Source organism: Microcebus murinus, chromosome 2 (genome assembly GCF_040939455.1).
Source record: "Microcebus murinus isolate Inina chromosome 2, M.murinus_Inina_mat1.0, whole genome shotgun sequence".
NCBI classification, from domain to species: Eukaryota; Metazoa; Chordata; class Mammalia; order Primates; family Cheirogaleidae; genus Microcebus; species Microcebus murinus.
The window spans coordinates 14,166,320-14,182,455 of NC_134105.1; the positions used below are offsets into that span (position 1 = coordinate 14,166,320).

The 16,136-nt window shown below is 43.6% G+C and overlaps 1 protein-coding gene across 1 annotated transcript in view; it reads right to left on the minus strand.

The window, feature by feature from the left end:
- USP48 (ubiquitin specific peptidase 48) overlaps positions 1-14,466 on the minus strand; it is an 89,389-nt gene extending 74,923 nt beyond the window's left edge. Inside the window, exons 1-2 of the mRNA XM_012768697.3 lie at positions 13,636-14,466; positions 12,974-13,192 (exon numbers count right to left, since the gene is read on the minus strand). Of these exons, the coding sequence (XP_012624151.2) occupies positions 12,974-13,192; positions 13,636-13,640 (224 nt within the window). The 5' untranslated portion in view covers positions 13,641-14,466. The remainder of the gene's footprint in view (positions 1-12,973; positions 13,193-13,635) is intronic.
- Between the last annotated feature and the right edge of the window lie 1,670 nt (positions 14,467-16,136).

A 16,136-nucleotide genomic window follows, 5' to 3' on the forward strand; every position in this document is an offset into this window, starting at 1 on the left:
GAAGGCAAAACCAAATTCCCACCACAATTTTACTCAGAGGAAAAGGGGAGGTTGACCAGAGAAGGAAAAAGAAGAGAGTCTCACATCCTCAAATATCATTGGAAGAAAAAACAACTGCTTTACATATCCAACTTTATTATTTTAGCACAGTGGTCTTTTCCATAATGTTCATCATGAATATAAGGTGAAATAGTACATTATGGGGTTAGACTTTTTATATGAGCTGTGAAATTGACCATTCTATAGAAAACATTTAGGTAACCAATTCATTTATAATTTGGGGCCTGCCCATCTCATGGAAGCAATAACAGGATAAGTTTCCTCTGGAATGAGGGGAAACTTTTGCTTCAAACATTCCATATGAATTTAACTGCAAATATCAATTTTAATTAACAAAAAATTAAATTTCCATAAGGTATTGATGCTTAAATTAGATAAGAAAATCAACCATATATTCATGGGGGGAGGAAACAGACAACCCTAAAAACAAAATACTTAGGTCCCCATTTCACCACACCTATAAAACAAAGGGGACTGGGATAAGTCACCACTAAAATTCTATAGTATCATTTTTGTTTTTAATTTGAATCCCCTCAGAAACCTATGTTAATGAAATGACTCAGGGAAGATCATTCTGCTTTTTAACTCATAATGAGAACAAAAGACAATGACGGCAGTGTCACTGGGTAAAAGTCCTGTCATGGTGACCATCCATCTGGGTTATTGCTGCTGCTGCACAGGGCAGGTTCAAACTGCTATCATGTAAGTTGGCAGCATCTGCCTCACTATGCATGTCACACTGCACCTGAGTAAAGGTAAATAATGTCACTTTGTATAACCAAAACTTATCATAGCATAAAAGCAACAAGATTTCACAAGTTCACACTTTCTGTCAAACAGAGATGCCCCAGGAAGAATTAGAAAACCTGAGGACACCAAGATAAAGACAAGGTCCCAGGCTTCAAAGAATAGCTCACAGCTAATGAGGCGACAAACAGGTAAAAGGTCAATTCAGAGAAATAAGTGCTGTGGTAGCATTAGCCACAGGATGATGCAGCAGAAATTTCACTGAAGGGGAGGAAGTGTTGCCAAGCTTGGCTGGGCATCTCCAAGGACACACAAAAATTGCGCTAGTGTGGGAGGGAAACTAAATAGCATTCCAGGCAGAGGACAGCATATGGACACAAGGCCAGAGAGGCAAGCTAGTTAGTGGCAGGTCAAGGAAGCCACGTTAAGGGCATCTTCTAGCACACAGTTCAGCACAGCTGAAGTTGGGAAATCCAAAGAGGTTAAAGAGAAGTCAGGGGCCAGATCAGATAACAGAAGACCTCAAATAAAAGCTTGGACTTTGGCCGGGCGCTGTGGCTCACGCCTGTAATCCTAGCTCTTGGGAGGCCGAGGCGGGCGGATTGCTCAAGATCAGGAGTTCAAAACCAGCCTGAGCAAGAGCGAGACCCCGTCTCTACTATAAATAGAAAGAAATTAATTGGCCAACTGATATATATAAAAAATTAGCCGGGCATGGTGGCGCATGCCTGTAGTCCCAGCTACCAGGGAGGCTGAGGCAGAAGGATCACTGGAGCCCAGGAGTTTGAGGTTGCTGTGAGCTAGGCTGACGCCATGGCACTCACTCTAGCCTGGGCAACAAAGCGAGACTCTGTCTCAAAAAAAAAAAAAAAAAAAAAAAAAAAAAGCTTGGACTTTATCCAGTGAGCTAGAAGAACAACTTAAAGAGTTTAAGCAAAAATAAATAAATTGATTTCCATCTCAGAAACATTCTCTAACTACATGGGTTTTCCAGAATCAGGTAAACAATCCACAAGCTTTGCTTTTTTACTTTTTTTTTTTTGAGACAGAGTCTCACTCTGTTGCCCGGGCTAGAGTTTCATGGCGTCAGCCTAGCTCACAGCAACCTCAAACTCCTGGGCTCAAGCGATCCTCCAGCCTCAGCCTCCAGAGTAGCTGGGACTACAGGCATGCGCCACCATGCCCGGATAATTTTTTCTATATATTTTTAGTTGGCCAATTAATTTCTTTCTATTTTTAGTAGAGACGGGGTCTCCCTCTTGCTCAGGCTGGTTTCAAACTCCTGACCTTGAGCAATCCGCCTGCCTTGGCCTCCCAGAGTGCTAGGATTACAGGCGTGAGCCACCGCACTGGGCCAAGCTTTGCTTTTTCAATGAATGAATAAATTCTTCCTGTTCTTAAAAAGATTTTCTATTCTTCTTTCTTTTCTTTTTAATTAACAAATAATCCCAATAAAAAGTGAGCTAATGGCCGGGCGCTGTGGCTCACGCCTGTAATCCTAGCTCTTGGGAGGCCGAGGCGGGCGGATTGCTCAAGGTCAGGAGTTCAAAACCAGCCTGAGCAAGAGCGAGACCCCGTCTCTACTATAAATAGAAAGAAATTAATTGGCCAACTGACATATATATAAAAAATTAGCCGGGCATGGTGGCGCATGCCTGTAGTCCCAGCTACCTGGGAGGCTGAGGCAGGAGGATCACTCGAGCCCAGGAGTTTGAGGTTGCTGTGAGCCAGGCTGACGCCACGGCACTCACTCTAGCCTGGGCAACAAAGTGAGACTCTGTCTCAAAAAAAAAAAAAAAAAAAAAAGTGAGCTAATGACATAAACAGACATTTCTCAAAAGACATGCAAATGGCCAACAGGTATATGAAAAAATAGTCAACATTACTAATCATCCGGGAAATTCAAATCAAAACCATGAGGCCAGGTGCGGTAGCTTGCGCTGTAATCCGAGCACTGAGGATGGGGTGGGAGGATTGCTTGAGGCCTGGAGTTTGAGAACAGCCTGGGCAATATAGCCAGATCCTGTCTGTACAAAAAGTTAACTAGCTGGTCCTGTGGCACATGCCTGTAGTCCTAGTTACTCAGACAATCACTTGAGCCCAGGAGTTCCAAGTTGTAGTGAGCTATGATCATGCCACTGCACTCCAGCCTAGCTAACACAGTGCGACCCTGTCTCAAAAAAAAAAAAAAGAAATCTTACCCTAGTCAGAATGGCTACTATTAAAAAGACAATTAATAGATGTTGGCAAGGATGTGGAGAAAAGGGAACTCTTAAGACACTGATAATGAAAATGTAACTGGGTAAAACCACTATGAAAAACAGAATGGAGATTCCTCAAAACAACTAAAAATAGAGCTAACAAATGATCCACCAATCCCACTACTGGGTATCTCTCCAAAGGAAAATAATCTATATATCAAAGGGACACCTGCACTCACCTGTTTATGGAAGCACTATTCACAAAAGCAAAGGTACGCAATCAACCTAAGTGCCCATCAATGGACAAATGGATAAAGAAAATATAATATATGTACATAATGGAATACTATTAGGCCATCAAAAAGAATGAAATGTCATTTATAGCAACACGGATGGAACTAGAGGTCATTGTTATGTGAAATAAGCCAGGCACAGAAAGACAGCTGCTGCATGTTCTTACTCATATGTGGAAGCTAAAATAAGTGATCTCACGGACAGAGAATAGAATGATAGATACCAGAGGCTGGGATGGGTGTGTGGGTGAAAGGGAGGAAATTAAAAGCTGATTAGTGGGCACAAACACATAGTTACAACAAATGAGCCCCAATATTCACTAGCAGAGTAGGATGACCTTAGTTAACAACAATGTATTATGTATTTCAAAGCAGCTAGGAGAGGACTTGAAATGTTACCAATGAACAGAAATGATACTCAAAGTGACAGCTACCCCAAATACTCTGACCTGATTGTTGCAGATTCTATGCATATAACACATACTCACATGTGTCCCATAAATACGTAAAATATTTTGTATCAATTTAAAATAAGATTTTTTTAAAATGAGAGAATATCTTCAAAGTTTAAATTCTGATTCTTTTCCAATGTGGGTGTGACACACAGTGTTCTAATGGTAACATGAAAGACATATAGGAAAGATCTGAAAAAGATACAGACATTTAAAGGGGATGCTGTGGCCGGGCGTCGTGGCTCACACCTGTAATCCTAGCACTCTGGGAGGCTGAGGCAGGTGGATTGCTCAAGGTCAGGAGTTCAAAACCAGCCTGAGCAAGAGCGAGACCCCGTCTCTACTATAAATAGAAATTAATTGGCCAACTAATATATATAGAAAAAATTATCCGGGCATGCTGGCAAATGCCTATAGTTCCAGCTACTCAGGAGGCTGAGGCAGCAGGATTGCTTGAGCCCAGGAGTTTGAGGTTGCTGTGAGCTAGGCTGACGCCACGGCACTCACTCTAGCCTAGGCACAAAGTGAGACTCTGTCTCAAAAAAAAGGGGGGGGGATGCTGTTATAAAAAGAGATAAGAAATGTGGATCTAAAATGGAGGATGATGAGAATACAGGCCAGGGTTAGATGTCAGAGATGCTACAGAGGTTAAATCAAGAGTTCTTGTGGCCTGGTGAGGTGGCTCCTGCCTGTAATCCAAGCACTCTGGGAGACCAAGGCAGGTGGATCCTTTGAGCTCAGGAGTTCGAGATCAGCCTGAGCAAGAACAAGACCCCATCTCTGTTAAAAAAATAGAAAGAAATTAGCTAAGCAACTAAAAATCGAAAAAATTAGCCAGGCATAGTGGCGCCTGCCTGTAGTTCCAGCTACTCTGGAGGCTGAGGCAGGAGGATCGCTTGAGCCCAGGAGTTTGAGGTTGCTGTGAGCTAGGATGATGCCACGGCACTCTAGTCCAGGCAACACAGTGAGAATCTGTCTCCAAAAACAAACAAAAAAACCCACAAAACAGTACTTATAACTGATCATTGTTGTGGGAAGTGAGGAAAAAGATTAGAAATCAGGTTTTTATGTAAGTAGTTTCCTTTAAAATCTTTTTTTTTTAGTAAAGGATGGCAATCACTAAATGAGAATATTCACATGTAGAAATTTACAAAATGTTCATTTACTTAAACAGCCTGATTTCATTAGGAATTCTGACCAAAAGCATCTGAGAGAAAGCAAGCATGCAGCAAACAGAACAGAGGAGGTGCCAGGATCGTGGCTAAGCATCCTTCATGATTTGCACTTATCCAAGGCAGATTTACTGGGTCCTATAGGGGCTCTTTTTCTTTGAGGTCAGAAAATATTCTTCTTCCGCCAAGAAAGTCTCTGAACATCTTTCTCTTTCATCCCCCTAAGATTCAGGTGGCCATAAAACATTTGACAGTATTAAAATAGGCACTTTCATCTTAAGTTTTCAAATTTCCCCAGGAGTTTAAAAAGAAAAATTCCCGGCCGGGCGTGGTGGCTCACGCCTGTAATCCTAGCACTCTGGGAGGCTGAGGCAGTAGGATCACTGAGCCGCGGAGATTGAGGTTGCTGTGAGCCAGGCTGACGCCAGGGCACTCACTCTAGCCTGGGCAACAAAGTGAGACTCTGTCTCAAAAAAAAAAAAAAAAAAAAAAAGAAAAATTCCCAAGACCAAATTATTAATAACTATTAAAACATTAAGTCCTCTAGTAGGAAATACAGGTCAATATCCAATTAAGTTTCAAAGATTTGCCACTGGGCACCCTAATCCAGACCCTAAAGAGCCACCTTCTTCGACCATCATGATTACAAATTGAGAAGGAGAAAGAAAATCTAAACTATTCTCCTCTGCTTGTCAAAAAAGAAAAAACAAACAAAAAACAAAAACAAAACTTCATATCACATTTCTCAACCTCAGGTAAAATTCCTAACCATGGGGTAAACATGCTACATCTTCAAGTTTTACACAATAAGAAGAAAAATTCTTATTAAATTAAGAAGATAGTTGGGTGTCACGCCTGTAATCCTAGCACTCTGGGAGGCCGAGGCGGGCGGATTGCTCGAGGTCAGGAGTTCAAAACCAGCCTGAGCAAGAGCGAGACCCTGTCTCTACTATAAATAGAAATAATTGGCCAACTAAAAATATATAGAAAAAATTAGCCAGGCATGGTGGCGCATGCCTGTAGTCCCAGTTACTCGGGAGGCTGAGGCAGCAGGATTGCTTGAGCCCAGGAGTTTGAGGTTGCTATGAGCTAGGCTGATGCCACGGCACTCACTCTAACCTGGGCAACAAAGTGAGACTCTGTCTCAAAAAATAAAACTAAAAATAAATAAATAAAAACTCAAAACAAAAAACCAACAATAAAACAAGTGACCTGACCTGACTTGGTCTGATCATCAGGAAGAGTAAGCAAGACAAAAAGAGACCAATATTGCTAAGGCTCTAACATGAAAAAAATGCAAACCAACTGAAAGAAAAACGGTGTCACTGAAACATCATGAATGTGGAAAAGAAGTTTCAGAATGAAGGCTAAGGGGTCCTCATCAGGGTTTTGGACTAAAGCTATGAAGCCACTGAAGTATGACATTAGCTTTCTAGAATGCTTTTACACATTTCTGTAATGTTTTATAATTGGTAATAATAGTCACGTGCTGTTTCCTTAATGAGAATAAAATAGACACCGTTCTCCTATACACAGCTAGAAATGTAAATACAGCCAGCCTTTGAAAACCATATCAAAATGTTAACTCACAAAAAGAAACACAAATTAAGTATATGACACCATTTTCTGCCTCTCAGATCAAAAAGTATGATTAACACATTGTATTGGTGAGGGAATGAGGAAACAAGACACTCTTACACATTGACAGTGGAAATGTAAAGTGGAACCATCATTCTAAGGGGCAATTTACCAACATGGGTCAAAAGGAAGAATGCACATCCCTTATCCAACAACTTTTACTGCAAGGAAGTTACTTGATCACCATCCTCACTGTTAGCAAACAAGTCTGGTCTTAAGAAAAGATGACGTATGCTGCAGTCCAAAATGGGGGTGGGGGAGGCAGGGAACCAAGACAATATTTGCAGAATTCTGTAGTTATAGCATTTAGCACACATTGCTTTCATCCTGTGATTCTCTTAAACTGTCTCAGAAATGTAAATAACTGTCCTGACTCATTCATATTTGAATATGGCCAAATACCTCATTCCTTCAGCTCTGGTATCTCATAAATTGTGTATAAAGTATTAAAAAAGATTTTTATTTATGATACTATTAATTCTCCAATCTCTTTTTGCAAAGAGTCAGGAGAAACAGTTAAACAAAAGGTGAAAGTGGGCTGGGCGCGGTGGCTCACACCTGTAATCCTAGCTCTCTGGGAGGCTGAGGCGGGAGGATCGTTCGAGGTCAGGAGTTCAAAACCAGCCTGAGCAAGAGTGAGACCCCATCTCTACTACAAATAGAAAGAAATTAATTGGCCAACTAATATATATACAAAAAAGTTAGCCGGGCATGGTGGCGCCTGCCTGTAGTCCCAGCTACTCGGGAGGCTGAGGCAGGAGGATCGCTTGAGCCCCAAGAGTTTGAGGTTGCTGTGAGCTAGGCTGACGCCATGGCACTCACTCTAGCCTGCCCTGCGCAAGACGGTGAGACTCTCAAAAAAAAGGTGAAAGTGAGTATAAAAAGAGCTTTTTTTTTTTTAAGAGGCAAACCTTATAGGAGGAAAAGAGCTTTCGCGATATCTAAATAAAAACTGTTCCAACTTAGGGTCAAGGATAGTTTCTTAGAACACCAAAAGCAACCAAAATAATAATAATAAACTGCAGGCTGGGTGCAGTGGCTCACACTTCTAATCCTAGCACTCTGGGAGGCCCAGGTGGACAGATTGCTCAAGGTCAGGAGTTCGAAACCAGCCTGAGCAAGAGTGAGACCCCGTCTCTACTAAAATAGAAAGAAATTAATTGGCCTACTAAAAATATATAGAAAAAAAATTAGCCAGGCATAGTGGGGTATGCCTGTAGTCCCAGCTACTCTGGAGGCTGAGGCAGGAGGATCACTTGAGCCCAGGAGTTTGAGGTTGCTGTGAGCTAGGCTGACGCCATGGCACTCTAGCCCAGGCAACAAGTGAGACTCTGTCTAAATAAATAAATATAGGGCCGGGCGCGGTGGCTCACGCCTGTAATCCTAGCTCTCTGGGAGGCCGAGGCGGGCGGATTGCTCGAGGTCAGGAGTTCGAAACCAGCCTGAGCAAGAGCGAGACCCCGTCTCTACTATAAATAGAAAGAAATTAATTGGCCAACTAATATATACAAAAAATTAGCCGGGCATGGTGGCACATGCCTGTAGTCCCAGCTACTTGGGAGGCTGAGGCAGGAGGATCCCTTGAGCCCAGGAGTTTGAGGTTGCTGTGAGCTAGGCTGACGCCACGGCACTCACTCTAGCCTGGGCAACAAAGCGAGACTCTGTCTCAAAAAAAAAAAAAATAAATAAAAATAAATAAATAAATAAATAAATAAATATAAAAACTGCTGTCAGTAAATGTGCAAAAGACTTATAAAAAAAATTTGCAGGCCTGGCACAGTAGCTCATGCCTGTAATCCTAGTACTCTGGGAGGCCGAGGTAGGAGGATTAATTGAGGCCAGGAGTTCAAGACCAGCCTGAGCAAGAATAAGACCAGTCTCAACAAATAATAATAAAAAAAATTAGCCAGGAGTAGTGGCTGGACCCTCAGCTATTTGGGTGTGTGAAACAGAAGGATCCCTTTAGCCCAGGAGTTTGAGGTTTAATAGTGGGCTAAGCTGAGTGACAGAGCAAGACCCCATCTCAAAAAACAAAAAACTTCAGCCAAACATGGTGGTATATATCTGTATCCCCAGATACTCAGGAGGCTGAGCTGGGAGGATTGCCTGAGCCCAGAAATTTGAGGCCAGCCTGGACAACACAACAAGATCCCTCATATCTTTAAAAAAAATTGAACTACATCAAAATTAAAAACTTTTATACTGAAAATGATACCACCAAGAAAGTTAAAAGATAACCTATAGAATTAGAGAAATGAGCATTTATTGAAACCTTAAAATCTGTATCCCCATAATATGCCAAAATAAAAAAGAAAAAAAAAAAAAAAAAAAGAAGGCCGGGCGCTGTGGCTCACGCCTGTAATCCTAGCTCTTGGGAGGCCGAGGCGGGCGGATTGCTCAAGGTCAGGAGTTCGAAACCAGCCTGAGCAAGAGCGAGACCCCGTCTCTACTATAAATAGAAAGAAATTAATTGGCCAACTGATATATATATAAAAAAATTAGCCGGGCATGGTGGCGCATGCCTGTAGTCCCAGCTACCCGGGAGGCTGAGGCAGAAGGATCACTCGAGCCCAGGAGTTTGAGGTTGCTGTGAGCTAGGCTGACGCCACGGCACTCACTCTAGCCTGGGCAACAAAGCGAGACTCTGTCTCAAAAAAAAAAAAAAAAAAAAAAAAGGAAAAAAAAAAAAAAAAAGAATTAGAGAAAATGCTTGTAAATCACATATCTAATAAGAGATATATGATTTTTTTTTTTTTTTTGAGACAGAGTCTCACTCTGTTGCCCAGGCTAGAGTGAGTGCCATGGTGTGGCCTAGCTCACAGCAACCTCAAACTCCTGGACTCAAGCAATCCTACTGCCTCAGCCTCCAGAGTAGCTGGGACTACAGGCATGCGCCACTATGCTCGGCTAATTTTTTCTATATATATTAGTTGGCCAATTAATTTCTTTCTATGTTTAGTAGAGACGGGCTCTCGCTCTTGCTCAGGCTGGTTTCGAACTCCTGACCTCGCCTGGGCCTCCCAGAGTGCTAGGAATACAGGCGCGTGCCACCACGCCCAGCCAGAGATATATGATTATGCAGAACATATTAATATAAAGAACTCTTACAACTCAATAATGAAAAGGTAACACAATTTAACCCTTTGCACTTGGATGTTTAGCATTGGTAGCAGCTCACACCATGAAAAATTATAGAGATTAAAATTACTCTTTGAATGTATCAATAATTTGAAATACAAAAAAATACAAATAAATAAGTTTGTATGCAAAGAAACTCCAGTTTTTGTAAAATCTAGGGTATTTAAAAAATTAAATCCCAAGTAGAATAAAGGAATCGAGAAAAAAGCAAGCGAGTGCACAGGGTTAAAAACAGGCAAAGGTAGTGGGCACAGTGGCTCACACCTGTGATCCCAGCACTTGGGAGGTGGACATGGGAGGCTCACTTAAGACCAGGAGTTCAAGACCGGCCTGTGCAACATAGCAAGACTCTATCTCTACAAAAAAAAATTCAAATTAGCAGGGAATGGTGGTGCACACCTGTAGTTCCAGCTACTTGGGAGAATAAGGCAGGATTGCTTGAGACCAGGAGTTCAAGGCTGCAGTGAGCTATGATCAAGCCACTGGACTCCAGCCTGGGCAAGAGTAAGACTCTGTCTTAAAAAAAAAAAAAAAAAAAAGTAAAAAAAGACTAGACAATAGTAACAAGCATAATAATATGGAGAAATTGGAATCCTCATACATTGCTTGTATGTAAAACAGTACAGTCACTTTGGAAAACAACCTGACAGTGCCTCAAAATGTAAAACAGTTATCACACAACCCAGCAATCCTACTCCTAGGTACATACCCAAGAGAAATGAAAACAAATGCCCACACGTAAATTTATACACAAATGTTCATAGCAGCGTTATTCGTCATAGTTAAAAAGTAGAACAACCCGGCCGGGCGTGGTGGCTCACGCCTGTAATCCTAGCACTTTGGGAGGCCGAGGCGAGCGGATCGCTCAAGGTCGGGAGTTTGAAACCAGCCTGAGCGAGACCCCGTCTCTACCAAAAATAGAAAGAAATTAATTGACCAACTAAAAATATATATATATATACAAAAAAAAATTAGCCGGACATGGTGGCGCATGCCTGTAGTCCCAGCTACTCGGGAGGCTGAGGCAGTAGGATCGCTGAGCCCAGGAGATTGAGGTTGCTGTGAGCCAGGCTGACGCCAGGGCACTCACTCTAGCCTGGGCAACAAAGTGAGACTCTGTCTCAAAAAAAAAAAAAAAAAAAAAAGTAGAACAACCCAAATGCCCATCAAGTGATGGATGAATACATAAACGTGGTAGATATATACATATGATGGAATACTATTCAACAACAAAAGAAATGAATCAGCTCAGTGGTAGGGGGGGTAGAGAAATGAAAACAGCCAACAAGCCCATGAAAAGGTATGCAATGTATTAATCATTAGGAAGATGCAAATCAAACATACTCACCTGCATGGCCTAATCAGAAAAACAGATAATAAAAAGTGTTGGCAAGGATGAAGAGAAATTTGAACCCCCTTACATTGCTGGTAGGAATGTAAAATGGTGCATCCACAGCGGAAAAGCTCAGTGGCTCCTCAGTAAGTTAGTGGCGCCTCAGTAAGTTAAGCAAAGAATTACCACCTGATCCAGAAATCCCACTCCTAGGCATACACCCCAAAGAACTATAAACTGGTGTTCAAACAAAAATTTGTACATGAATGTTCAGAGAGGTACTACCCACAGTAGCCAAAAGATGAAAATAACCAAAATGTCCATCGACTGATGAATGTTTGATAAACAAAATGTGGTATATCCATACAATGGAATATTATTCAGCCACAAGGAATAAAATATTGACACATATGCTACAATATGGAAGACCCTTGAAAACATTATGCTAAGTGAAAGAAACCAGTTACAAAAGTCCATATAGTGCATGATCCCATTTATATGAAATGTCCAGAATAGGCAAGTTTAGAGACAGTAAATAGATAGGTGCTTGCTTAGAGCTTAGGGTGGGGGTGGAAAGACAAGGGAAAACTGAATGCTAATCTACTGGGTACAGGATTTCTTTTGGGGAGGCCAAAAAGTCTAAAATCAAATTTTATTGATGGCTGAATGACCCTGTGAATATACTAAAAAATAACAGATTGTACACTTTAAATCAGTGAAGCTTATGGCATGTAAATTGTATCACAATAAAGTTTTTTTAAAAACTTTTAAAAAACTGTTTGGATATAAATGTTGCAATTGCAGCTTAACACTCACCTTCTCCATGACACTCCCCTCATCTCCAATTCCTTTAAAATCAGAGCTATTACAGTGACAGTTTACATTTTTGGTTACTCTAGAACCTAATTATGTTGAGAAAGTGACTGAAGCTTGATAATTTGTATTACACAAGACTTCTGTCATTCCAGTACTTACTTTGGAGTTAAATATGCCTTTTTTGTGAGTCAGATGCCCAGAGCTTGGAATTATTTGCTGTATGAAGCTCCCTAACTTGTTTCACTTTTCAAACTAGACTTTAAGTTCCAAAGGCAGAGTCCATGACTTCCATTCCTTCTGAATCCCCCAGCGGAATGTAAAAACTCCAGAAAGCATTTCCTAAATGCCTGCTGAAAGAAGGCTACTGAGCATGCCCGGCTTGGACAAGTCAATTCAACAACATTCCGGAACAAAAACTACAGTTCCCGCGTTACCAGGTGGAAACAGGGAAGAAACAGGCACAAAGCCTAAGGATTTAATCTAGGATTCAATCTAGAAAAGGGGTTAAAGAAAGGCAAGGTCCAAGGGCTTAGCAGAAGTGAAGGGCAGCACTTTCGCAGCTCTTACTCAGTAAAGCGGTGTCGAGTCAGAACGACCAAAATAAAGCTAAAAAATACAAGATTAACAAGTGAGGGAAGGTCAACTGGGAATGCAGTACGCCAATGACGTAGTCTAACCACACGTTTTTCTAAAGCTGCCCTCTCCAAAAATAATACTAAGATGATCATCAGGCCATCAGCGTCAACACTAATACAAGATATACTGTTATGAAGTTCACTTCCAAGAACTTCCTTTTTATAAATGAAAAAAGCGAGCCGTACCCAAGACATATACCAACCATCAACGCTTGCTAAGCTCTCGTCTCCTGCCTTCATCTCCACCGCCATCTTCTGGATGGGAACCCAGAACCTTTCTAATGGGCTTTCACCAGCATCACCTCCGCGCAGAGCCCGGGAAGGCTGCGTTTCTCAGGTCGCCCAGACGGCGGAAAGGGGAAAACTCCACCTCGCACTTCTCGGTGCCTCCCAAATGCACGCACTGGGTCGCCGTCTTCCCCCCGCCCTGCCCCGGCTTTCCAAGGTCCGGCGCGAGGAGCCCGTGAGGCGCGGTGCGCGGGCCTCACCTGCACACGCCGCGGATGCAGGGCTCCAGCCAGATGCGGTAGGCAGTCTCGATGTGCTCCTGCGACACCTCCTCAGGGCGCACGGTCTCCGCCCAGCGCCAGGCCGCCTTCTCCAGCTGCAGCCGCGGGGCCATGGCCTTGGCCCGAGGAGCGCCTCCCGAGCCGGGACGCCACTGCCGCCGCCGCCACCTCCGCTGCCGCCCAAATGGTCTCCGCCACCTGCCAGCGATGACGACCAGGCGCTCCCTTAGGCAGCTGGCCAGTCAATCACCTGTGCGCGCCACGGCTGCCGCGCCCGCCCGCGCCCGACCCGCACGACCGGCCGCAAAGCGCCGCCGCCGACACCCGACACCCCCCGCGCCTGCGGACGTTGGAGGTGTACTCCCCGCCGCGGTGGGCGCATGCGCATGCCCAGAATCCTCTGCGCCGCCTCCGCCTTGCCTGTAGCTCTACAGGCGGAGGAAGGGGAAGCGTCTGCTGGAGGCGCCACGTCCTCACCTACGCTGCTGGGGCGGCAGCGCCTCAGACCCTGTCCAGGGTAGCGTCTTGAATACCACTATTCTTAACAAGCCCGCGCCTCAAGGGCGGGAGGCTGACTGTTCTTTTCTCTGGTACTTCCCCCTTAACCGTGAAGGAGTCACGCTAGAGGCTACCCAACGCACACCATAGGTCCGCCTAAACTGCAGGGTGGGACCTGCAGTTTGGAGTAGAAACCAGGTCGCCAAAGAAACCAGGGTCAGCTCTCTGGAGGAAGATTTAACTTGAGCCTGGACCGGTTCCGACTCCTTTCCCCAGCACTGCTGACGTCACTAGACGTTCTGGGCTTTTCCTGAGCTATAACGGGACTACGTGTCCCGGCATGCCTTGCTTCCTGTCACTCACTGAATTTGAGGCATGCTGGGATTTGTAGTCCTCGAGGTGGGAGGGCTCCGTGCGCTGCAGATGGTGCGGGATGGGGTTTTTCTGGGGAGCAGGGTAATGCTTGCAGTTGGCTCCCTCCTCAAGACTTTTATCTCTAAGTGATGATTTTCTAGTTTTGTGAATCTCTTCCTTGCCCTCGAGGTTTAAAAACTTCCTCTATGCATCTCTTGCCTTGGGACACAAAGAATAGCCTTATCAGAATTGTTTTGCAAACTGTAAAAAGCTCTGCCTGAGTGAGGAAGTTTGAGAACTTTACATTTGAATGAGAGCCCTGCAGGGGTCTAAGCACTGATTTTTTTACTGTAATGCTTACCAGCTGGGTGTGCAACCGTGGACTAGATTTTTTAAACAAGCCTTCACTGAAGGCTCACCAAAGATAAGATATGGTTCCTGCCCTTGGGGCTGGTTGAGGCGGAAGTGGTAGAAACAGAATAAAGTCCCCTTCCCGGCCTCGAGGTAGTTTGGAGTACCTAGGAAAAGGATTCCCATAAGTTACCCCTCAGCCCAGAAGATGCGGATCATTTCCGCGCAGGAGTTCAAGACCAGCCTGAGCAAGAACAAATCCCCATCATCTCTACTAAAAAAATACAAAGAAATTAGCTGGACAACCAAAAATATATAGAGAAAAAAATTAGCCAGGCATGGTGGCGAGCGCCTGTAGTCCCAGCTACTTGGGAGGCTGAGGCAGAAGGATCGCTCGAGCCCAGGAGTTTGAGGTTGCTGTGAGCGAGGCTGACGCCACGGCACTCACTCTAGCCTAGACAACAAAGCGAGACTCTGTCTCAAAAAAAAAAAAAAAAAAAATACAAAGAAATTAGCTGGACAACCAAAAATATATAGAGAAAAAAATTAGCCAGGCATGGTGGCGAGCGCCTGTAGTCTCAGCTACTTGGGAGGCTGAGGCAGGCAGAAGGATCGCCTGAGCCCAGGAGTTTGAGGTTGCTGTGAGCTAGGCTGATGCCATGGCACTCTATGTGGGCAACAGAGTGAGACTCTGTAACAACAACAACAACAAATGCATAGAATTAAGTCAGGTTAGAAGAAAGGCACCATTCCAGACAATGGGAACCATTGGAGAGAAGGCACAGAAGAGAGAAACTTGGAGAGGGAGGGCCCCAAATTCTGAGACAGGGACACGTGAGAGATAAGGACACTTGAGAGGAAGGCCAAGGGCTTGCCTTTATCCAAGGGACTCATTAAAAGGCTTAAAGCTGTTGAGGGATATAATGGAGATTTGCATTTTGTATACCTTCTTCAGCTTAGGTTGAGGTGAGAGGCATAAAAACCCCTTGTTAGACTATTGCAGTAAGGCAGGCCAGAGATGATGAAGGTCTGAACTAGGGTGTTGTAATAGATATGGAAGGGGACAAATTTGAAGGATATTTAGGATATAAAATTATTACAACTTGATGCTGTTGCCCTGACTAATATCTCTTCATCTTTCTGTTATTTGACCTTGAAGCCTGGGTCATCGCCTTTCCCCCCTTACCCAAAGCTGTGTCATCCATTGCCTCACTAAGCACATGATGAAATCGTGAGTGTCAGGCCAGGTATGGTGGCACACACCTGTAATCCCAGCTACTGGTGAGGCTGAGGCAGGAGGATCACTTGAGCCCAGGAGTTCGAGGCTGCAGTGAGCTATGATAGTGCCACTGCACTCCAGCCTTGGTGGTAGAGCAAGACCCTGTCTCAAAAAAAAGAAAAAAAGAAAGAAAAAGAAATTGTGAATGTCATTCACCATGCCTTCACTACTTTATGCCAATTTTCTAACTTCAGTAGTTAAATGGATATTATTTTTACCAAATGAAATAGAAAATACAGAAGAAGGAATGAATTTAGAAGGAAGACTCTTTCTTTCTTTTTTCTTTTTTTTTTTTTTTTTTTTGAGACAGAGTCTCACTTTGTTGCTGAGGCCAGAGTGAGTTCCATGGTGTCAGCCTAGCTCACAGCAACCTTAATCTCCTGGGCTCAAGCAATGGGACTACAGGCATGTGCCACCATACCCAGTTAAATATATATATAATTAGTTGGCCAATTAATTTCTTTCTATTTTTAGTAGAGATGGGGTCTTGCTCTTGCTGAGCTCTTGCTCAGGCTGGTTTCGAACTCCTGACCTTGAGCGATCCCCTCGCCTCACCACCTCTCAAAGCTCTAGGATTACATGTGTGAGCCACCATACCCGACCTATTTCGTTTTTTTTTTTTTTTTTTTTAGACAGAGTCTCACTTTGTTGCCCAGGCTA